Here is a 25,791-nt window from a genome sequence, read left to right on the forward strand (position 1 = left end):
AAAATCACGTTTTGAATCGCAAATCACAAAATTGTGAATTATGTACATTTCTTGTGTTTTGCATATTTCCATATAATTTAACATTTTAATATACTCTTCAATTTAATGTTTTATTTGTTTCTTCAATAAAAAACTATTTTTAATGTCATCCATTGTCATTTTGTGGCTTTTTTTGTATTGGTTCAGGCACTGTTTAGGCACCAGGGGCCTGTTTCTCAAAACAAGTTTACCAGATAAGTCAGGTTTATTTCAGTTAGTCTGACTTATTGTCTTTTGAGTTGGTTCAAATTAAGCCAGGCTTATTTTAGATAGCCTGGCTTATTTGGTAAACTTGTTTTATGGAACAGGCCCCAGTAGTTTTAAAAGTATCGATTTGGCACCAGTATCGTAAAAATCCCAAATGATACCTAACCCTAATTGCAATCATTAAAAGGGAAAAGCAGTATGCATTTAAAACGTCACATTCGGTTAGTCATCCTAGCTAGCGTTAGCTAATTACCTTTATTAGCCTATGGTTTGCTGTAACAGCATCTGGTTAGCTCCACAGGTTTCTGTCTTTGGTTTTATCTATAATCTTGACCTCTGTAAAGCCCAAAAAATGTGCAGCTTCTCAGCTCAGTCCTCCACAAGCCTAAGCCAAGAGGCAGAGAAACTGCTGCCCATAATAGCTGTTGTGGTGGGGGCGAACTTACAAACCAAAAACAGAAACCCAACTTCTGTCACTACAGCAATGGTAGGTGAGCTGTTTTCATGATTTATAAATGATAGAAATACCAAATATGATAAACCATGTCACTTCCTGTGGTGTTGGAGTACCAGTAATCTGGACTTCTATGACAAGTAGATGTGAATTTTGTATATTGCACAGCTTTGTCTAAAGTGGCAAATGAGGATTTGGAAGTTATTGAGAGGATTGACAGGGACACCTATGAGCTACATAACAAACAGGCCACCAATAGATGTAATGGGTCAGGAAAAGTACCCTCTTGGAAGTGGTTTGAGCTTCCAGGTAAAACAGTGATACAGATTAAGACCGAATTATCATCATCTGCAGCCAACCACAGTTTATTACAAAAGAAAAACATTCACAACATAGCAAGAATTTGAAAGGTTAAATACAAAATGTAAAATTATAATAACTTGCGTGACAGGCAGAGAGAAATGGCCATGAATTAACGGCAGCACTTTGCTGTCCCTATGTGGTTTCTTCAGCAACCTATGCCTGAATTCTGTGTCGCTGGAAATTAGACAACATACACACCACAAACCATATCTGATTGATATTTTCTAACATGTAATTAGGGATTCTACCAGACACTATCTTAAATTTTTTGACGTTGGCTATTGCTCTTTCTATATGCACTTTGTGTTTGGCTATTTTTTTTGCTATCTGAATATCTGGGACTGGCATGTGAAGATTTGCAAACGGAGGAATGTTTAGTTGAAGGCCAAGCTCTTTCACATCTTTCTCAATGAGAAACCCCTTATCCACCATCAGCCCATCACCTCTCTTAAGGTGGCCACACTGAAGCAGACCTTTCAGTACATCTTTGATTTCGCACCGTCTAAATAGCTCTTGGTCAGAAATCGATCCTGTGTATAGTGTAGATGCAAACATAATGGAGCCATGAGGATCACAGGCTATCAGAGACTTGAGTGTGTTAGTAGACTTGCGGTTAGGACAAGTCTGACTCCGTACTAACAGTGAGCTAGGTTTCTCGATCTTTATTTCTGTGCAATTAAGAATTGCAAAAGTTGTTGGAAACTCTGCTTTGTAGCTGTCGGGCATGTTTTCTGCAATGATGTCCCTGTGTGGCCAAACAGACAGATTACCCAGCCTGCCATACATGAAGCCAATCCATGAACTGAATAAAGTCCTAACACTTTGCATATCAATTTGAAATTTGAAAGCTAGCTCTTCCAGGTCGAAGTTTTGTCTTAGTTTCATAAGTACAAGTAGAAATTGTTGACGTAAAGGCATATGGCGGATGTGGCTGTTCAGTTTATCACATGTCAAGGGGATGTGTGTTTGTGAGACTGTTTCATTCTCTGGAAGTGTGAAGAATCTGCACAGTTCATTAAATTCATTGTAAGTGAACCCAGTGCAGTATTTGAAGTAGTTAGGGACACTGCTGTTATTTACAGTCTCTGGTGTTAGTGGGTAAAGAGCCTGATGAGTTTGTATTTTCTCCCTTAGCAAGTCATTTTCTTTTTCTTTTTGAGCAAGAAGAGTCTTCAGTCTTAGTTCCACCTGTGTTTCTTCTGTCTGGCGTTGGTCATCTGTGCACTCTGTAAACATAAGGAGGAAATTATTAAAAGTAGTGTTTTATTGAGGACATATACACAATAAATAACTTACAAACATGGCAATATTTCTTTCCTTTTCTTGTGTGTTTGTGTAGCTCCTGTTATTGGGCAACACTTGGCCAAGATCCTCCCTGTCAAACCCTACTGATGATTTTCCACTTTTCCCTTTGTCACAACCAAGCCTTCTTTACAGTCCTAACAAAAGACCAGATGGAATGCTACAATGCAATGACGGTCTCAAAGGCTAAATCAGAGGCACTGGAGAAAGAACCCAGACAACAGAGCATCAACAACATCTGGCACGGTGTCCGCTCTCCTCGTCTTACTTCTTCCTCAGCATACTGGTGGCAAGCTGCTCGTAATCTGCTTTCCTGAAGTATGCTCTCTTGAAAGAGGATGAAGACAACACTGCAAACCAAACCAAAGCAAAGAAAAAGGGCCTGGAGCTTGAGCCAGTTGCTGCAGCCCAATACACAGAAATCACAGGAAATCAAGTCTACATGCCCTCCATTAAGGTACATCTCCTGACAGGAAAGTCCTTCAGTATGGCTACAATAAAAGCTATGGACTTTTAGAAATAAAGTGCCTGACCAATATAGGCCCACGGGTTATCAATACCTCCAGAAGCACAGTGGTGACACCTACAGCCTCAAACATGACTATGAGTATTATTACTAAGTTATAGGACAGACAGGGATGACTGGGATGCCATGGTGTGACTTATTTGTGAAGTTTGACCATGATTACCATGTGGAACGCATTCACTTTGATGCAGAAATGTGGGAAATAGGGCTGGGTGATTTTTCCGTTTTTCATCGATTAATTCAAATTTCAATCACAATTTTGAATAGAAATATTACCAAATGATAGAATTAGACACTTTTACAATATGCCAGTGGTAACAGTAAAGAGAAAAGAATGATCCAATTGCATGGCGGCAACAAAGATATGAGATATGAGTGGGAAAAAATATAAGAAGATGGGACTTAAACATCGTTTAACTTGAGTGCCACTATTTAAGAATGAGACGCTTTAAAATGTTTTTAATTTGCATATTAAAACTAGTGTAGAAAATGGCAAATTTAAATTATATAATTGAATTTTCATTTTGCAGAAAAGTAGCACATATGTATGGGAAAATGTCAATTTAAATACAAAGATACATTGCCATTTTGCATATTACATTTCAAAATGAATTTAGCTACACATATGCTTCCACATAAAACTGCTGTTTATTTTTTTTTATACAGAACATTTATAGTTAACAATAGTCTACTGGTGTTATACCCACAGTCATTTTGAATTTGAATTACCTTGACTTGAGAATTTTTAAAAACTTTTTCCTTATATTATTTCAGAACACAATATGCATAAGACACATTTGCACAAGATATAGTTGTAGATCATGCATCTTTGCAAATATATTTAACAAGTGATTTGTTTAACATTTACATAATGCTGACAACTTGTGGTGCACTTTAACTGGAGCAGGGGTCACCAGACCGCAGAGTTTAGCTGCCTGTAAAATTCAAGTATAGCTAGCAAGACCTTGATTAGCTAGTTCAGGTGTGTTTGATTAGGGTTGGAGCTAAACTCTGCATGACACAGGCCTTCCCCATGAGGGAAGTCGTGGCCTAATGGTTAGAGAGTCGGACTCGTAATCCAAAGGTTGCGGGTTCGAGTCTCGGGCCGGCAGGGATTGTAGGTGGGGGGAGTGAATGTCCAGCGCTCTCTCCACCCTCAATACCACGACTGAGGTGCCCTTGAGCAAGGCACCGAACCCCCAACTGCTCCCCGGGCGCCGCAGCATAAATGTCTGCCCACTGCTCCGGGTGTGTGTTCACGATGTGTGTGTGTTCACTGCTGTGTGTGTGTGTGTGTTCACTGCTGTGTGTGTGTGCACTTTGGATGGGTTAAATGCAGAGCACGAATTCCAAGTATGGGTCACCATACTTGGCAGTATGTCACTTCACTTCCAGGACTAAGTTTGGTTGTGTTTGTTACATTTTCAAGTTGAATATTACAAATTGTAAACATCGAGAATTGGTAAAAATTGAGAATTGGCCAAACGTTCCGAGAAAAGAGCAAACAAACAAACAAAAAAAAAAGATTTTATTTTTTTTGCCATGTGTGAAAAAAACTAAAAAAAAAATATTGTTTTAAAAAATAAAAAATCCTACCAGCCCTGTGGAATTAGAGAGATCAGATGACAGTAACAAAAAACACAACACGTACCCATTTTAATGACCATAGTGCTCTCCTCTGTAGTGGTATGCTCCATTATTGATTCTGCTACCATCTCTTCTTTAATAACAATGGAAACGCCTTGTAGATCACACCTGTAAAATGAATACATTTTTAATATTTTCAAAAAAATATGCTTAACTGGTTATATCCTCCTGGGACCCAGAAATAGACTTTAATATTATATTTGAGTATTTTACATTATATTTGAGGGAATCTCTCTGAGATCTTACAAGTGTTGATATCCTGAAAAGAGCACACTCAAGGCTTTTCACAAATACTGTACCAAATGATTGGAGGTTTGACTTGACCACGCCCTCGTCTTAGTCTTTAAAAATGGCTGGCATTAATTTAATGATCGATCAAACATAACACTATTATGGAAATAGATTTTGTAATTATCATTTAAATGACTCATTTTTTAAAAATTGTTTGTCATAGATCAGCATCTCAAGAAAATGGGGTTTCAAATCAAAATGTGACTGTTATATAACAGGACATCAATTTCATACAGGTCCACTGTCGAGGACACCAGGACTTAATGCATGTTTAGTACACATTTTGGGAGACAACAAATGAATAGGGATAGAAATTTATTTCAATATTAGATATCATGAAAATCTTGCCAATTATTACTCCCATTATTACACTTCTTTTATCATTATGTTGCCCCAAGAACACATTAATTTGCAAATTAGATGCAGTGTATAGATTGTATATAATGTAAAACCCTCTTATGGCCATTTTACACACATATTACATACAGCAAAATTATATATCAAATCATTCTTTTACATCTTTCATAACATAGTTGAGAATCATCTTTATACAAACTTTGGTATATATAAAAAAAAAAAGAAAAAAAAAAATCCAGAAACCTAAAAATTTATAGTTGATTAAAAAAAATAATAAAATAGCCTATTCATGTCTTTTTTTTTATTGAGTCCTGATGTCCTCTACAAAGGACAAAGCATAACATATGAATAAAATATCATTTTTCAAAATTGTTATTTTCCAATTGTTTCTTATGATAAAACACAAAATTCACAAAACTTGTTTTTTTTCTGGGTCCCAGGAGGATATGACAAGTAATGTAATTGTAATTTGTAATGTCATATGTATAGAATAAATATATTGCATTGTAGTTATTATTTGCTTTTCTTTATATAACAAAAACCTGATGTTTTTAGCATTGTCTGGTTTGCGGTCATCTCGTAGTCCTTCCCTTGGTGGCACAGACACTGTTCGCAACTTACTACAGTCATCTATCAATGCTGGCAGAGGATCGGGGTGAGCAGGGGTCGGCCGGCCATCAACGAAGTGCTGGAGATTAACGACAGAGGAAAGGACTTGGTCATCCTACATTACGGCAAAGAATATAAGTCAAGAGGCGAAACTCTGAGGCTTTTTGGGTAACAGCCACTTGGTGTGAAAATGCCAACTGATATTAATCTGCAGTTGGGTTGTTTAGATTAAATAATAACAACTAAAGTTACAGCTAACTAACACAATAAAACTAAATGTAAATGTTAACTATTTAACTGAGACTTGTCATAGTCTGAATTGTAAGAAAAAGTTGCAGTTACCTTCATTATTTTCACAAGCTTCCATAACTTTGTCTTGACTTTTTATAGTTATTATTCAGAAAGAATGATGATGTGTAGTGGTTTTGTATATATTATTTATTTTATGATAGTGGAAATCAACAGGATAGTTGCTGATCTAAGCTGGCTCAGCTGATTCCTCTGCTGCTTGAAATCTGAAAGATGAGATTTCATAGGGTCAAATCCTACACTGTGTCTCGTCACAGCAGTTCCTGGACACTGTAACAGGCCTGGAGGTTCTCTGATGTGAGAATCAGAGGGCTCAGCTGTCACTTCTAAGAGCCTAATGTCATTCTCACACCCTACTGGCTACAACTGAGTAAGCGAAGAGGTTAAATATAGCGCAGTGGAGCCGCACACAATCAGTGATAGAGCAAGCATGTGCAGCGCTGCAGCTCTTGTCCCTGGAATAGAATAACAGCTTCACTGTCCCTGCTTGTGACTCATTGATTTTACAGCCCGCCTAACCACTCAGTCATGCTTTCTTTCACTTGTTGAAAGAACTTTGTAGCAGATTTGAAGCACCTGCTTCTCACTGTAGATCCGACAGAGGAAATATCTTTGGATAACAGGTACCACTATCAGAAGAATCATTCTGGAGTCTGTCTAACCATACAGGAGTACACTAGCCTGAAGCTTAGGGACTGTGGGTGAGTGTTTCATTCAGGTTTCATTCAGAGAGCAGTGTGTTCTTGTTCTACGGAACTCCAATAGTTGTTGTCACCGCTTTATTAATAATTTACTAAAGACTGACACATGAGTGACATATAATATATTGTGCAGCCTGTACTTTCTCCTAGACTTTCACACAAATTCCAGGCAATTGCAATACTTGCATATGCATGTCTGTCTTGATTCTGTAGAGTAGTAAATTGCAAAGTAAAACTATATACTGTATCATGTGACTGCATACCATTCACTTTATAGAAGAAGTGCATTTCCAATTGAAATATTTACATTGCAGCATAAAAGTTGTGTCACGTGACGTCATAGCATTAACTTGCTATCAAGTGCATTTCCAGTGGAAATACTTTAAATGAACATCTCAACACCATTTGAAAAGTACACTATTCAAAAACTTGTAACAATTACTTTTTTTTTTTTTTTTTTTTTTTTTTTATAAGAAGTCTGCTATGTTCACCAAATTTGCATTTATTTGATCAAAATGTAGTAAAACGGTGTTATAAAATATTATTTGAATTTAAAAAGTGTTTTCTATTGAAATATATTGTAAAATGTAATTTATTTCTGTGATCAAAGCTGTATTTTCAGCATAATTACTCCAGTCTTCGGTGCCAAATGATCCTTCAGAAACCATTATAATATGCTGATTCGCTGCTTATTAATTATTGTTGGTGCTAACTATTAATTTTGGTTTTTATTATCAATGTAGGAAACATTGCTGCTTAATATTCTTGTGGATCATTCGTTGAAGAATATAATTTTTTTTACTGTCATATTTTTAACAATTCAATGCATCTTCCTAGCTGATTAAAACTATCAATTTCTTTCTTTTTGTCTTACTCCAAACTTTTGAATGGTAACGTATCACAATTTGCACAAATATATGAGGCAGCAGAACTGTGTTCAACACTGATAATAATTACAAATGTTTACAAAAGAAATCAGCATATCAGAATCATTTCTGCGGGATCACGTGACACTGAAGGCTAACATATATTCAATCAGAAAACAGTTATTTGAGATGGTAATATTTCATTGGACTGCCACTCTCCTAGATAGCAGGTATTACTGTAATAACAAAGCAGATATTTCCATGTAAATGGACTTTCTTGACAATGGCATGATAAAAGAAGAAAAGGAAAAGAATGAGATTGTTCTGTTTTGTCTGGAGGGCAAAGATCACAATCATTCTCAACAGCATTGGCCTGCTGCTTTTGGTCAGCTGGATAGTCATTTATTCCTGTGATAATAGGGGACTGGAAAATATTGGACCTTTTGGCCTTGATATTTTGTAGGGGGTTATTGAGAGGTTTTGGTGGTAGTCTTGGTTCCTGAGATTGCCTCACGTTTGTCTCTGGATAGGTTCATAGACGGTTGGCCCATTGACTCAGTATGTATAGTGTATCTCATCACCGCCTCATCCAGGTGTTGTTTACGGCTCCTATTAATACTACGGCTTGAACATGAACTTCAATATCCACCCTCTTGGAATGGCTTTTTAAAGAGCGATCCAATGATGTCACGTAACCAGAGAGTTTTGGTTTACTGATGATATACTCTATTCAGTATTGTTAGTAACATAATAATAAATATTTTTTGAGCAGCAAATCAGAATATTAGAATGATTTCTGAAGGATAATTTGACTGGAGTAATGATGCTACAAATTCAGCTTTGAAATCACAGGAATAAATTACATTTGAAAATATATTCAAATAGAAAGTTATTTTAATTAGTCAAAATATTTCACAGTATTACTGCTTCTGCTGCATTTTGGATCAAATAAATGCAGGCTTGGTGAGCAGAAGAGAATTCTTTAAAAAAAACATTAAAAATCTTACTGTTCAAACACTTTTGACTGGTAGTGTACATTCAAACAGTGTTTTATCAGTTCATACATTCCCTGGGAATCGAACCCATGACTCTGACGTTGCAAGCGCAACAGTTTGAGTTACAGGATGGTAGAAAATTTAGCTAAATGTAAAATGTTTGTAATGCGATTGATCTTAACATTCAACCAAGCACATTTTGAATGTAGTGGTTGAATAATCATTGCACAAAAAATTAAGTTTTTATTTTTGTGCATAAGATCACTTGAGCTGCATTTCCTCCCCAAAACTGCTGTTGCTGTGCACTTTTAAGCACTTTGCCTGTAGTCCCTGTATTTGCGAGTAGCATACATACTACAAGCTGAAATCCAATAAGACAACTGCTCCAACTGAACATAAGTTATGGATGGCTGATATAAATAGAAGCCGATGACTGTATACAGTAAGATGAACTGGGCAATATTTATTCATACAGTAATAGAAACTGATTGCAGATTATAAAATTATATAGAAGAGAATAATAAAACACAGACAAACATTACAGTAGTAATCGCACAAACTATGTTTTACTGGTATCAGAGTGAAAGGTAACTATCATTACAGTTGATAGACTTTGACCTTCTTCCCTCCTCTGTATGCATCAATCAGGTCACATGTATCGTGTTGCCTGCAGAGCTCTCCATCAAAAGTTGCAGTTTCTATTTTATATTCTAGATTGGTTTTGATTCGGTTTACACTCCATACATGGACAGGCACGCAAAACTGAGACTTCACCGTTTAGTTCACTGTGCATGTGTGCAGACTCCATGTCTTGCCAAAGCCACAATCGCAAATGCCACGACTCTCCTAGCCCTTATTTAGACACATTGGACCCATCATCATGTGACAGGTCTTCTAAAACCTTTCATTTCTTCATTGGCAGCACAGGAATGCGCACTTTGGACAGCTGCTGGTACCAGCTGTGTCTCTTGGTTATCTTCAAGAGCAGACCAAATTAGGAGACAATAACAGCACCAGCTCAGCGAAGAATCAGGGATGTTCCATTGAGCACATTTTTCCTTAGAATCTGCATGCTTTCCTCCATAGTTTTTCAAAATAAGATCCTTCAGAAATCATTAGAATGTGGCCTCCCAAAAAAAAGACTTTTAGATTTTTTTTGTAACAATATAATAGTGTTTACTACAACATTTGATCATTTTAATGGGTTCTTGTTGATTAAAAGCATTAATCAGTTTGTATTATTAAACATATTTCTTTTTTACCGTGTAGAAATGCTGGTCTTACATTGGACGATTTGAACTATTTTGTTTTACATAGTGGATTGCACTAATTAAAAAAAAAAATTGATGACTTTAAAATATATTACATAAGTCATGTATAAATATTAATAATAATATTCTTTTTTTATGCATGTATATAGCACCCTTCAAGAACCCAAGGACACTTTACATACAAATCGGTAAATAACACAAATAAAGTATGATTATGTAACATGCAACACAATAACCGAAATAAGTAAAGATCTAACAATGAGAGGAAAAAATGAGGGATTATATTATCTGTGTTATTAAGATATGTAAATCATTACAGTGTGCAATCTGTAAATCTGTAAGCGGCAACAGAATATACATTACACTGGATGAAACAAATGGTATGATTGTTTCTCTTATTTTTTGGCAGAGAAACCCTGCCCAGTCCTGTGTATTAGAAAACACCCAACATAGTTACTACAAATGGCTAAAGCAACTGTCAGATGAGCATTATAAATAGCGCTTTACTATGAGTGCTGACACCTCTCAAAGACATGAAATCAAAGTATTGGTTCATCTATTCACAAGTGGCTGAGGGCTTTGTAATGATATGACTGACAGCTCAATCAGATATTTTCCAGCCTGTTTAACCAGACTGTGCAGCCTCCACATGGTGGATATAAATATAAATACAAACATACAATATGCTGGCTTTAACCTGCCTTACCTTTCAGTGTCAGACGCACATCAGGTGAGACTTTGGCTGCCTGTTATGTGAGCTGCATTACACTTTACACTTGTTGTGATGATCAAAACACAACAGAAAGCGCTTCTTTTATAATCACTTCAGTTCAGTGCAAATTCTGCACTCTCAACAAAACCCTTATAATCAATGATGCTGTCCACATACATGCTGCCTTTAGGTGCACCTTGGAAACTTGTATCTCTGAGTCAGGTTTTTTGTTTTGTAAATAAATGTTTGTGTTACATGAAGCAAACTGTGAAATAGGGGTGGGCGATATGGGAAAAATATCATATCACGATTTTTTATAGAAATATCACGATTCACGATTTTTATCACGATTCTTTGTTAGTTTTATTATTTTGGTTTTACAAGTTGTCTGAGCATTACAGCCAAACTAGAAAGACAAAGATGCATGGCAGATATTTAGGCCAAAGTGGGCGAAGATAAAAAATCTTTGTCATTATTTTATTTTTCTTATTAAAAAATAAGAACAAAGATACACATTACAAATACACATAATATACAAATAAAACAAACAGTGCTTTATTTCCAGGTACAATAGGTGTATTTAGCAGAGCATTCAATGAAATTGAATGAACAAATATAAAAATAAAACACTAGAAAGACTGATTCCTAAAGCAACTGTATTAAAGTTTTTCAGTCAAGAATAGTGAGTGATTTTTCTCTTTGTGTTTTGTTGTTTTGTTAACGTTAAATGAATAGTTCCCCCACAAATTAATATTCTGTCATCTGTCTGTCAATTCTGTCATAATGTTGTATTTTTATATCATCATTTACTCAAAAGTTGTTTTAAACCGGAATGAGTTTCTTTCTTGTGCTGAACATTTATAAATGCCATTTTGAAGAAGGTGGAAAACCAAACAGTTGCTGGTCCTCAGTGACTTCCATAGGATTTTTCTTTCCTACTATCAAAGTCAATGTGGACCAGCAACTGTTTGGTTTTCCACTGAGTAAATAATGACAGAAATTAAATTTTAGGGTGAACTATCCCTTTAATGACAGTCGACAGCATGTTTAGTGTCCTGTCCCTTTAAGAGCTGCACGCATCTAATATACAGTACAGGCACGCATCCGTTTCTCTCGTAACTATTTACTTTCATTTTAGAGATAACCAACTCAGTCTGTATGTAAACCTTGTGTGTTTTGACAGTATTAGCGCAAAATATAACTTAGTTGAGTAATCAGGCGCTGTTAGACAGGCGTTTTAGTGCGCGTTCTTCAGGTGTATGCGCTCAGAACAAGCGCACGTCAGACCAGCGCGCGAATTAAACATTTAACCAGCAAGGCTTGTATGCAAATAATGTACTTTTGCGATCGCGAATAAGTGCAGTGTCCTGTCTGAGTAACTCTACTGCTGTATGTCGTGTTGTACAGTATATAGAGACGGCGGCGCCAGAACTGTAATTGACAATGTGCGCGGTAGCGCGATACTACGATATTTCTTAAAAAGCAGATCGTGGAGACATTTTTATCGTCCACGATCAAAAATCGTCATATCGCACACCCCTACTGTGAAAGTTGTTAACTGAATTTACACTTCCATATACCACACCTAAAAATGTAATTTTATTCATAATGTATCAAAATTTATATTATTATTTAATTTACTCACCCATCCATCTCAAGCTATCCAAGATCTAAGTGAATTTTCTTCTTTAGTAGAACAGTAAAGAAGATTTTTAGCTGAAACCATGATCCTTGGTGATTCAAAATGCAAGTCAGCAGCTATGGAGAGTCCACTTGAGAGTGTGTATATATATATATATATATATATATATATATATATATATATATATATATATATATATATATATATATATATATATATATATATATATATATATATATATATATATATATATATATATATATATGTATATATATATATATATATATGTATATACACACACACTCACCTAAAGGATTATTAGGAACACCTGTTCAATTTCTCATTAATGCAATTATCTAATCAACCAATCACATGGCAGTTGCTTCAATGCATTTAGGGGTGTGGTCCTGGTGAAGACAATCTCCTGAACTCCAAACTGAATGTCAGAATGGGAAAGAAAGGTGATTTAAGCAATTTTGAGTGTGGCATGGTTGTTGGTGCCAGACGGGCCGGTCTGAGTATTTCACAATCTGCTCAGTTACTGGGATTTTCACGCACAACCATTGCTAGGGTTTACAAAGAATGGTGTGAAAAGGGAAAAACATCCAGTATGCGGCAGTCCTGTGGGCGAAAATGCCTTGTTGATGCTAGAGGTCAGAGGAGAATGGGCCGACTGATTCAAGCTGATAGAAGAGCAACTTTGACTGAAATAACCACTCGTTACAACCGAGGTATGCAGCAAAGCATTTGTGAAGCCACAATACGCACAACCTTGAGGCAGATGGGCTACAACAGCAGAAGACCCCACCGGGTACCACTCATCTCCACTACAAATAGGAAAAAGAGGCTACAATTTGCACGAGCTCACCAAAATTGGACGGTTGAAGACTGGAAAAATGTTGCCTGGTCTGATGAGTCTCGATTTCTGTTGAGACATTCAGATGGTAGAGTCAGAATTTGGCGTAAACAGAATGAGAACATGGATCCATCATGCCTTGTTACCACTGTGCAGGCTGGTGGTGGTGGTGTAATGGTGTGGGGGATGTTTTCTTGGCACACTTTAGGCCCCTTAGTGCCAATTGGGCATCGTTTAAATGCCACGGCCTTCCTGAGCATTGTTTCTGACCATGTCCATCCCTTTATGACCACCATGTACCCATCCTCTGATGGTTACTTCCAGCAGGATAATGCACCATGTCACAAAGCTCGAATCATTTCAAATTGGTTTCTTGAACATGACAATGAGTTCACTGTACTAAAATGGCCCCCACAGCCACCAGATCTCAACCCAATAGAGCATCTTTGGGACGTAGTGGAAAGGGAGCTTCGTGCCCTGGATGTGCAGCCAACAAATCTGCAGCAACTGCGTGATGCTATCGTGTCAATATGGACCAAAATCTCTGAGGAATGTTTCCAACACATTGTTGAATCTATGCCACGAAGAATTAAGGCAGTTCTGAGGGCAAAAGGGGTCCAACCTGGTACTAGCAAGGTGTACATATATATGCGTGTATATATCTATTGCTCCTGGCCTCATTATATATTGAGGTCTTATGAAGCACAACAATTCAGTCTGTGCAAGAAACTGAACATTATTTACAGCATTAATCCAAAGCCTCAGTCTGATTCGTTAATTAATCATTCTTTTGAGCCGGTTATTTTTGGTGAACTGGATGGACCAGCTCACCAAATCGGACTGAATTTTCTCAAACAGTTCGCGGCTCGAGCAGCACAGATCTACAAGTTAATCAATCAAAACTCACTTTCAGACGCCTGACAGTCACTCTGACTCGAAATGAGTCAATATACTTGCGCTTATGGTCGTTTTTTGCCACACATTCAGCGCTCCAGTTCCTCCAACAGTCACTGAATTGAGGAAACTGTTCAGACTCAAACCGAAGAACTAAACTAAATTGAAGTTTTTATGGTTTTTCATGGTTTATGTAAAAAGGTGAATTGATGAGGACTTGTTTATTCACTTTATATGGTTTAGACATCCACGTTTCACATTATTATTGGGTGCTTTAAAAATATTTTTGTGTTTACGTTAAGTGCGATTAGCCTGTGACCAAACTGGTTATTTGAATCAGTTCACTGAAGCGATTTGCATTTTATGAATAACCAAGGACCATGGTTTCAGCTAACAATCTTCTTTAATGTTTTACTGAAGAAAGAAAAGTCACCTACATATTGAATAGACTGAGGGTGAGTAAATTAAGAGCAAATTTTAATTTTTGGGTGAACTATCCCTTTAAAATGATTAAAATACAGGATTAAAATTAAAATAACCTGCAAAATCATGCATTATAATTCACTGATCTCTGTATAGATTATAGATACATTATATGTTATTATCTATATCATAGAGCAGTAATTTCCCGTACTGTTTCTAATCGTCACGCTCCTTCTAATGTAACAGAATTCTGAGTTTCCCATTTGTAAATATGACTTTGCCACGTGCTCGGAATATGTAATTATAATATTTATGACTGAAGGGAACGCTACTTTATATATGGAAAGCTGTTAGCCAATCACAGGAGTGAGCATTTACATTGAAGTCCTATAGACGACAACTCTTGTTTTTTTTTACCAAGATGGCGCCGCTGTGTTCGGACGCCGTTAGGTTCGCTCCACTGAGAATTTGCTTCTACCTTCTTTTTTACTTAGTTTTACTTTCTCTTTTTACACATCTCACGTCGGCACTGATCACCTACAACATAGAAACACTTTTGGACATTGGAAACCGCTACACCAACCTGTTTCAGGACACTTTATCCACGAATCCTGCGTGGCCTCTGGAGATTCTTCGGAACGCGGAGATAAACAACACCCCCTCGAGGCGACGGATCAAGAAACACCGCGGGAAGCGCGCTGGAATTCGAGTCAGACTCAGGAAAAGGGCTCACAGTCCTCCTCTCCCAAGCATTCTCCTCGCTAATGTCCAATCCTTGGAGAATAAGATGGACGATCTTAGAGCCAGGATTAGTTTCCAACGGGACATTAGGGACTGTAACATCCTTTGTTTGTCAGAAACGTGGCTTTCGTCCTCGGTCCCGGACACTGCTGTAATGCCGAGTGATAACTTCTCTGTCTTTCGGACGGACAGAACAGCAGAGGCCGGTAAATCCAGGGGTGGAGGAGTATGTTTCATGATCAACAAGAAATGGTGTGACCCCAGGAATATCTCCATTCTGTCGCGTTCCTGCTCGCCTCATCTGGAACATCTTTCCATTATCTGCCGCCCATTTTATCTGCCCCGGGAGTTTTCATCGATCATAGTTACTGCTGTGTACATTCCACCACAGGCGGACACTGGCTTGGCTTTGTCTAAGCTTCACGATGTGCTCAGCGGCCACATTAACAAACATCCTGACGCTGCCTTCATCATCGCGGGGGACTTTAACAAAGCCAACCTCAAGCAGGTCATGCCGAACTTTTATCAACATGTATCCTGTCCAACTAGAGGACCAAACACACTGGATCATTGCTACACTCAGTTCAAGGATGCCTACAAAGCCCGCTCACTACCGGCTTTTGGCAAATCGGACCATGCCGCCATCTTTCTAACACCGAGATACAAACAAAGGCTCGTTCAGGAACCTCTGGTGGAGAGAGTAGTGACGCGCTGGTCCTCCCACTCAGAGACTATGCTGCAGGCGGCGCTTGATGACGTCGACTGGGACATGTTCCGGGCGAGTTCTTCTGACGTCAGCGAGTTCACGGATGTAGCATTAAGCTTCGTAAACACGCTAACCGAGCAAGCTACAGAAACAATAACGATAAGGACAATAATGTAACTCCAATCAGAAACCGTGGGTGGACAGATCAATCCGTGCCGCGGTTAACACACGCACCGCCGCTTACAATGAGGCTCTTCTGTCTGGGAATACGAGCGAGTACAAAGCATCGTGCTATGCTCTCCGACGCGCAGTAAGAGCCGCCAAACACAGATACAGAGAGAGAATTGAGTCTCATTTCCAGCTCAACGACTCTCGACGGATGTGGCAGGGACTGAGGACCATCTGTGACTTCGGAAACAAATCCTCCGCGGAGGTGAGAGCAGATCCGTTGCTGGCCGACGAGTTAAACATCTTCTACGGCCGCTTCGATGGCAACGGCGGCGGCGCGTTTCTGCCGACCAGCGCGTCTGGAAGCAACAGGCAGAGCAGCGATGGTCCTGTAATCACCGTGTCGGAGGATGAGGTTCGGAGGGCGCTAAAGAAAGTGAACGTCAGGAAAGCAGCCGGACCTGATGGGATAACCGGCCGTGTTCTGAGGTCCTGCGCCGATCAGCTCGCTGGTTTGCTCACTTCTATCTTTAATGAGTCCCTTGCTACCGCCGTGGTTCCCACCTCATTCAAAAAATCCATCATTATCCCTGTGCCAAAGAACAATAAACCCTCTTGCCTGAATGACTATCGCCCAGTTGCCCTCACATCTATAGTCATGAAGGTTTTTGAGAGACTTGTAAAGAGCCACATTTGCTCCTCCATCCCTGATACTCTGGACCCTCTTCAGTTTGCCTATCGCCCAAACAGATCCACGGACGATGCCATTTCTCACGTTCTCCACTCTTCCCTCACACACTTGGATAGCAACAATGGAAATTATGTAAGGCTGCTATTCATTGACTATAGCTCAGCTTTCAACACTATAGTCCCCATCAAGCTGGCATCTAAACTCACAGACCTCGGCCTAAACTCCTCACTCTGTGACTGGATTCAAGACTTCCTCACCGGCAGACCTCAAGTGGTGAAAGTTGGCCAGTTCACCTCAAACTCCATCACTCTGAACATAGGAGCCCCACAGGGCTGTGTCCTGAGTCCCCTGCTCTACTCTCTCTACACGCATGACTGCGTGTCCTCTCACAGCTCCACATCTATTGTCAAATTCGCTGATGATACTGTGGTTCTGGGCCTCATCTCCAACAACGATGAGACCGCATACTTGGACGAGGTAGAGAGACTCACATCATGGTGCCAGGACAACTGTCTCTCTCTGAATGTGAGCAAAACTAAAGAGCTGATCATGGACTTCAGGAAGAGACAGCAGCAGCCCTATACTCCTCTTATGATCAGTGGGACCCCTGTGGAGAGGGTGAGCAGCTTCAAGTACCTCGGTGTAAACATCTCCGAGAACCTGACTTGGACTACACACATCCAAACACAGGTAAAGAAAGCAAGGCAAAGACTGTACCATCTGCGACAGCTGAGGAAATTCAGGGTCTCACCAGCAATCCTGAAAACTTTCTATTCAGGGACCATAGAAAGTGTATCTCTACACTTAAAGGGTCTGCTCTCCCCTCTCTGCAGGACATCTACCTCAAACGCTGCAAAAATAGAGCTGTCAAAATAATCAAGGACTCAAATCACCCTGGTAACCAGCTATTCACTTTGCTTCCATCTGGTAAGCGCTTCCGTAGCCTGATGGCAAAAACTGAGAGACTTAGGAGGAGCTTCTTCCCCCAGGCCATCAGGCTCCTAAACTCTAACTCTGTGTCATAACATCACTTGACTCCATGTAAATATCACCATATCAATAAGCTATTCATAATTTTTCTCTACCTCATATTGCTGCTATTATATACCCTGTACAACTTTTTTGCACATTATTTTTGCACATTCCTCTTAGTACTATTTAAGTCAACAACATACTGACCTGCACATTTATATTTATATTTTTTATCTTTTTATTTTATTCTTTTATTTTATTTTTTTCTACTTTTCTTCTCTTAATATTTGTATACTTTATAATTGCATTGTCCTTGGAGCGGACCTGACCTACATTTCACTGCTGGTTATACTCTGTATAATTGTGTATGTGACAAATAAAACTCTTGAATCTTGAATCTTTACAGAGTGTTCAAATCAGGGTTGAAAATTTTATTTCCAAATTCTGTCAGATTTTTGATGTAAAAACCCTACTAATATTATAAATGCACCACAGGAAACATAAAATTAAAAAATTGCAATGCATTACCCCTTTAACTAAAGAACTGACATAATTTCATTAAAATACTGATGAGCGATTGCTTTTTTCCAGTTATTCTTATTCATGAAAGACAAGCAGAATGAATTTCTGAACGAAGAGTTCATAAATCCATTATTACATAATCTGTTCCACTGGAAAGATTGCAACAACTTACGTAAGATAAGTTTTACAAGTCATTTAGACAGAAATTTGTTCTGCTTGTGCATACGCCCCAGTGTAAAAGCTTGAATAGCAACTATTTAACCATTCTTTAAATATGTTTCCACACTAGAGACATTTTGCTAGTCCACTCATGGTGTGACTTTGGAGCTTGGACAGATATTTAATACAGCGGCACTGTATAAACAAGTTATTCCTAGCCTTATATCTTGCCAGTTAGGTCTAAACAAATATCACCAAAGCAGTGTTTATTACAACACCATTAAGCTCTACTGCAAATACGTTGCTCTCGGATCGTGTTTTAGTATTTTCAGTTACAGTTTACTTCAGAATTAACAATAATGGAGAGACAGGGAGAGATAGTTTGTCACATGAGAGGAATTTATCACAAGGGTTATATCTCAGTTACTATCAGGATTTGAGTCAAAAGTTCAAATGCACCTATTGTTATTTTCACTACTGTATCATATTTGATATGCAAAACACAATGAAAACTACAGAGTAGTTTTAATATTAGTAAGTATTCAAATATCATTAAGACATATTATTGGGGCATAGGACTGGAATTAGCAGATTTTCCGTCAGTCTGCCGATTCCGAGCCGGTCTGTTTTGACGTCACACTTACTGGTAATGTATTTATGTCGTGCCAGATGAGGCTTACGCAGCCGGAGTGAGAGTGTGCAGAAATCAAAACAAATGAGCGCAACAGCACACACAGAAACTTATAGATGCATACTGAGGTGGTAAATATAAGAAAGAAATGTATATGATTTAAGTACGCAATATTGCACGACCAAAATGTTTCAACACGATTGCAATGTGATTTTATACAATAGTAGTTCAATAAACAATAAGTTAAAATTAAGTGACTTATCCAGAGTGAGCAAAAGGGCTGGTAAAATTTTCAGTTGCCGTCTGGTCGACGCTACAGAGCTCTGAGCACCAGAACGACCAGACACAGGAACAGTTTCTTCCCTCAGGCAATCCATCTCATGACACTGAGATGACACTTGACAATAAACACGGAACACATAATTCTATTATACATTATTTATTCACCACACTTATTTTTTTCATTTCAAATTTGCACATATCAGACCTGTATACACATAATTGTCTGTATTATATATTGTGTTTTTGCTGTTTTGTACATTGCCTATTTGGATATTTGTATATTATTCTTTTAATATCTGTGTCCTGTCCTGTCGCTGTCTCTCTGTTGCACTGTGGAGCGTCTGTCAGTAACCAGGTTTCCATCCAAGGATTTTTTTGCGGAAAAATATTTAGCGCTTTAAAATATTTACGATATAGCTGATGGAAATGGCAATTATCGATTAAATTTCTCATGTGTCGACAAAACTTTAGCGCATAAATTCCATATAAATACTTCAAATGTCGCACAAATTAGTTTGGAAACAGTTTTTGTCGAGAAAAGGGGCTTTAACGCAAATAAATAGTCACATGACAGAATTAGCCTATAGGCAGCGTCCGTGTTCATGGTGTTGCTCACGTTAAAGCACCGTTTCCCTGTAGTTCAAAAGCGCATTAAATCATATTCATATTATTAAATTGTATCTAAAATTATTTTATACATGGTAAGAAAAAGACGAGTTACCTCTCAAACATATTTATCTTAATTTGGTGTTAGTAGGCTATCCTACGTTTACATGATTATTAATTTTTTTTACAGTGCACTGTTCAGTTTAAATAGCCTGTAGTCCCTGCCTTTCAGCTTGACCACCATAACCCCGTGATACAGTATTATGCCAAGCACATTTTGTTTTACATATTGGAACGTGAAGTTCATTTTGGCTTGTTAGCTTCTTATATTTTTATTCTTGCTTTGTTCCGAGTTCTTTCTACCGTTAAATTTGTTGATGGAGTCAGTAGATTTGTTGTGGAGTGAGGGGAAATAAAATATTTTTGTCATGTTTCTTCAATATTTTTGGCTGACTGTATTTTATTATGACATGAACAGGCTGCGAGTCAGTAGGCCATGCACGATCGCTTGTGTTTTTTTCCCCCTTGTAAAAGTGGACTTGCACTAGCCTACTCCTTCATTTGTGGTCATATATGAGTAAGTCATTATTCAAAATATTTATTTTATTTGTGTACATTCACAATAAAAAACAAAATGTACTTTTGTGAAATAAAGGAAAACTGCCGCTTTCTCAGTGCATCACAAAAATGAACCGAAATTCCGCATATAGGCTGCTAATTGTTGCAGTTTTATTTTCTTTCGTTTTGTTAATTCATTAATTCTTTAGAAAAATACATTTTGCATATGGGCCTGTTTCTTTTATATATAATAGCTTATGCTTTTCTCCGTTCGCTGCAGGTGCATGAATCCTCACCTTTATGTTGTTTATGCTGCTTTTTGCGTGTATAAAATGAATCCCTGGAAAACAAATTTAGGTATTTGTAATGGGTCAAGCCACCTATCAATTTAAATTTAATTTAATTATAATTTAACAATCTTGTCGGTTAACGGTTAATATGGCTTAATGACCGTCGGTTAGGAGAAATAAAATAACCGGAATGAACATTCATATTTCCTCATTCATAAACGTTAATTCATAAACGTTAATCAGAAAAATTATAATAATACAACTGCAACTGTTTATGATCATTGCTAGATTAGCAACAGTGGCCTATCTACCTAGTCTATAACAAAGTACACAAAAAAAAAAAAAAAAAAAAAACTCATGACACTTAATAAAAAATTATTTTATGTAGGCCAATACAATTTAAAATAGGCTTTTTTTTGTTTTGTTTCAAATGGATGAAGAACAGCTAGTCTAGCCTATAATTTACGCAATAGGATAAATTATGTATGGAAACAGCTCAAGGGCAACATTTTTTTGCGATACACCAAAACGTATGCGACAATTCGTTTTTTTTAGGGATGACGTCATGACGCACACCATTTTATCGGTAAAAGGCCAGTTGGATGGAAACAGGCTGTAGAGAGCAAATTTCACAAAGTTTTTTAATGCATATCTCTTTGTCGATAAGAAAACAGCACAAAATCTGGATGGAAACTTGATTACTATAACAAATTCCTCGTACGTGTAAACATACTTGGCCAATAAAAGCTCATTCTGAATCGCAAATGATCTTCAGCTTGCGTGCAATTGACTGGTTTCAGCTCTCTGCCTTGTAAACGACTCCTAATTAATATCATTCACATATAAAAGATCACCAATCCTCATAGTTTAGAACAGCGAGCTGCAAGAACAGCTTATATTTAAAAAAACCTGCAATACTCCGACAATAAAAAGCGCGTACATCTGCTCAGACCCTGACGTGACAAGCACTTTTCTACGTTAAAGACTGTCTTTATAAATATGAGCGCTGGCATGGATTTACGCGTACGCACGCTCTACGGATCACATCTGAGCGTACGCACGCTCTACGGATCACATCTGAGCGTACGCACCCTCTACGGATCACATCTGAGCGTACGCACCCTCTACGGATCAAATCTGAGCGTACGCACCTTCTACGGATCAAATCTGAGCGTACGCACCTTCTACGGATCAAATCTGAGTTATTTGCAAAACACTGGATTATTTGATGAATATTGGCACAAAAATCGCTCCATAAAACCCCTTCTTTGCGTGACGCTAGTCTGCAGTGATTGGTCGATTTTATTTAAAGCAAAGTGCTGATTTGTGTACAGCATTACTGGGGAAACAGCTATTTTTTACGCTCCAAAAGTGCCACCTAGAGGCAACAAGCGGGCGCGCAATATGCTAATGTTTCATGTTGACGTCAACATGAAACGCTTAAGATTCATTTTAAAAACGACTCGTTTCAATGATTCAGAGTCGACTCTTTCTTTTGAGAGACATTAAGGATTAGTTCACTTTAAAAACAACTTTTGCTGATAATTTACTCACCCCCATGTCATCCAAGATGTCCATGTCTTTCTTTCTTCAGTCGAAAAGAAATTAAGGTTTTTGATGAAAACATTTCTCAATATAATGGACTTCAATGGGACCCAAACGGTTCAAGGTCCAAATGACAGTTTCAGTGCAGCTTCAAAGGGCTTTAAACGATACCAGACGATGAATAAGGGTCTTATCTAGCGAAACGATCGGTCATTTAAAAAATAAATAAAAAAGTTTAAGTTTTATAAGCACAAATGCTCTGTGATGCGCGTTCGTGACGTCACGTAATACGCAATTACGTTGAAAAGGTCATGGTTGAGGTAGGCGGAAGTACCGAGTCAGTGTTTACAAGTTGAACGTGCAAACAAAGTCAAACGCCGTTTACAAAAAAAGGAAGTAAAAAGGTAAAACAACGATGTCGGACGATTTTGAACTTAGAGGAGAAGATGAGATGGAGTTTTTCGCCCTGCCCTACCTTTTTGAACCGGAAAAAAAATTTCATTTTTTCCCAATGTCTAACACAAAAGCATAATTGACCATAATTTCACTTTGTAAACTGGTCACAAATTATGGTACTTACAGACTGGTGGGAGTGTATTGCAGGGTGGGCAAAATATATTCCAGATGATGAGGGTGTTTTCCTGTTTCCAACACTTTCAGGACTTGTGAGCATTAAACGAAGTTTAGACGGAGCATCTGCAAACTGTCTCGAGGTAGTTCCTGGATCAGAGTCCTGTTGCTTTACTGGTGTTGACTGTGGAACATTAGCCAAAAACTCTCCTGCTTCCTGGACCTCCAGCTCAGCGCTATTGTCTTTTGCTAGGGACTCTAGATTTCCACGAGACGGATACTTAGGAGTAAAAAAAACATTTTAACACGTCTATAGTAATAGGAAGATGTTAGTGATAAACATTCACACGTTATGAAACGCATTGACGAGAAAAAACCTCAATGCATCTAATATAGTAAAAAAAAAACATACCTCTGTTGGCTGTAAAAACGTATTGGGCACAGCCGACGCTTTCAGAAAACGGCGATCTCCTTGCTGGAAGGGTTTGAAATCATCGTCGAAAAAATGATCACTGCACACTCTCTTAAATATTAGAGCATGTTCGGGTGTGTTGATATCCAAGTGCAGCGCGAGCAACCACAGTTTCAATCGCTCAGGATTGTGTATAGGACATCTATGAAAAGTCAAAAATTCCTGTCCTGTCGAAAATTTTCTTTTAGGCTTTTTAATATTAAAACACCCAGGATACGCACACGAAATGGGCATTTTAAACGATAAATTGACACAAAGACATTTGAATATGGTCCTCCTTCCGCACATTTGTAAACACTGACTCGGTACTTCCGCCTACGTCAACCGTGACCTTTTCAACACAATTGCGTATTACGTGACCATGAAGGAGCATCACAGAACAGAGCAAGGCGAGCATTTGTGCTTATAAAACTTAATCTTTTTTATTTATTTTTGAAATGACCGATCGTTTCGCTAGATAAGACCCTTATTCATCGTCTGGTATCGTTTAAAGCCCTTTGAAGCTGCACTGAAACTGTCATTTGGACCTTGAACCGTTTGGGTCCCAATGAAGTGCATTATATGGAGAAATGTTTTCATCAAAAACCTTAATTTCTTTTCGACTGAAGAAAGAAAGACATGGACATCTTGGATGACATGGGGGTGAGTAAATTATCAGCAAAAGTTTTTTTTTTAAAGTGAACTAATCCTTTAAGATTCGTTTTAAAAACGACTCGTTTCAATGATTCAGAGTCGACTCTTTCTTTTGAGAGACATTAACATTATACACGGTGCACTTTCAGATTTAAAACTTTGCAGGATGTTTTGATTCACTTAGAGCTGTGTGAAAGGTAATTTTCAAAAATCCATAACAGGGGCACTTTAAATGATAATCAGAATGAGCTTTATTGGCCAAGTATATTTACACATACAAGGAATTTGTTGCAGTGAGCTCTGCTCACCTCTCTTCGAGGAAAGGCAAAGATTCATAAAAATATATATACTCACTTTTTCTGGAGGTGAAGCTGAGCCACGAACAGATGGTACTGCTCCATCCTTCAGGACCAACTTTTTAGCAAACCCTGCTTTGTACTGACCCTCGTTTGCAAAGCAGTCGGGTGTAAAATGATTCGAGCAGACATAGACGCATTTAGGTAGATCGGGCGGCGCATTCCCTTTAAAAGCAAAAGTGATCCACTGCGCCTTCAGCGGCTCAGATGTCGGGAGTAAATGACGACTGCTATGTTCATTCCTACATCCAATAACAAAACACCTCAATCGCTTAGGAGCCATTGTTGTGTTCACATGCTCCGGCGACCAAACAATGGTGGACTGTTTACAGTAGGGATAGGCGTATTAATCGATCCCGAAGTATCGATGCTAGGCGAGTTTCAAACGCATCGATACTCAAATAAAAAAATATCGATACTAAGGTGTGTTTTATATCCCAGTGATTTTGTTCATTTGACAAAAAAGATGTATACAATATGCACCGGATGTTATGAATTCCCTGCTCATATCTGAACACACGCAAATGCTGCAAGACAGAACCAATCAATCACAGAGAGCGTTCACTCACTTCTGACAGTGCATTCAAACAGGGCTGCGTTTCACAGAACTAGGAAGAGTTCATGCTTTTAGGAACGGCAGCCCAGAACAATGCTTATCATAGGACAGAAAATTATATATATATGTGTTTGAGTTATTTCAAAATGAATAAACAAATTGTAATTGTAGCCTACATAGTTTGTGCAATTCCATTTATTTAAATTGAATATTAAAAGTTCATGCTGATCATGTTTTATTCTGTAATGTTAATATAAATCATACACTGTCAGCAGGGCCAGCCCAAGCTTTTATGGGGCCCTAAACAGAATTTTGTTTGGGGGGCCCTTGGTGCCTGATTATTATTGTCAATGCTTGATTATTCGCACACTTAATCTAACATACTATCAATTTTATTTGTTGTAGCTCTGTTGCCTACTTCATACTAATGTCTGCCTGGCATGCTTTACCCTTCTACCAGTTTTAATTGTAACAGTAGCAAACCCACAAGTGTAGTCAGGTGTTCATTTGCACTTTAACATTCAACCCCCTGGTTTCACAGACAAGGCTTAAACCTAGTAATGCAATTCTGAGCTGTTTCAACTGAAATAAACTTGCACTGGCTGATCTTAAAACATGTCAGCACCTTTGTTTTGTCTCAAGATGCACAGCATAAGGCATGTTAATGGCTTAAATGTCCTAATTGAACTATGGCCTAATCCTGGTTTAGTCTAAACCCTGTCTGTGAAACCAGGCCAAAGTCTTACAGTACTAAGTGGCCTACTTAATGTGGTGTACTGAAATGTAGCTAAATAAACCAGCAGACAATGCATTTATGGAACAGAATGTTATTTTACAAAAGAACTGATTAAACACAGCAGCGAGTTATC

The 25,791-nt window shown here is 38.1% G+C and overlaps 3 protein-coding genes across 5 annotated transcripts in view; 2 read left to right on the forward strand and 1 right to left on the reverse strand.

Moving 5' to 3' along the window:
* Nucleotides 1–1,040: 1,040 nt before the first annotated feature.
* Nucleotides 1,041–24,715, reverse strand: LOC306850058 (uncharacterized protein). Of its 2 annotated transcripts, XM_079385481.1 has the most exons (5): nt 23,318–23,703; nt 22,916–23,185; nt 5,729–5,874; nt 4,543–4,646; nt 1,041–2,289 (listed from the first exon to the last, which is right to left on the reverse strand). In XM_079385481.1, exons 1-5 carry the CDS (start codon nt 23,663–23,665, stop codon nt 1,217–1,219), a joined length of 1,941 nt encoding a protein of 646 aa, XP_079241607.1. In that variant the 5' UTR covers nt 23,666–23,703; the 3' UTR covers nt 1,041–1,216. The 2 variants fall into 2 exon arrangements, with proteins under 2 accessions (XP_079241607.1, XP_079241608.1); XM_079385482.1 differs by lacking the exons at nt 22,916–23,185; nt 23,318–23,703 and adding an exon at nt 24,365–24,715.
* LOC306850057 (filamin-A-interacting protein 1-like) overlaps nt 6,512–25,791 on the forward strand; it is a 30,814-nt gene continuing 11,534 nt past the window's right edge. Inside the window, exon 1 of one of the 2 annotated variants that reach the window (XM_079385480.1) lies at nt 6,512–6,805. Coding sequence is in view for 1 of the 2 variants with exons in the window: in XM_079385479.1 (XP_079241605.1) it covers nt 23,996–24,019 (24 nt within the window). In the remaining variant the exon portion in view is untranslated. Of the gene's footprint in view, nt 6,806–23,723; nt 24,020–25,791 lie in introns of those variants that run through there. The other variant, XM_079385479.1, reaches the window with a different exon arrangement.
* LOC306850060 (cell cycle control protein 50A-like) overlaps nt 6,520–25,791 on the forward strand; it is a 40,096-nt gene continuing 20,824 nt past the window's right edge. Inside the window, exon 1 of the mRNA XM_079385484.1 lies at nt 6,520–6,805. The gene's annotated coding sequence lies outside the window, so the exon portion shown is untranslated. The remainder of the gene's footprint in view (nt 6,806–25,791) is intronic.

Source organism: Barbus barbus (genome assembly GCF_936440315.1).
Source record: "Barbus barbus genome assembly, chromosome: 30".
Classification (NCBI taxonomy): Eukaryota; Metazoa; Chordata; class Actinopteri; order Cypriniformes; family Cyprinidae; genus Barbus; species Barbus barbus.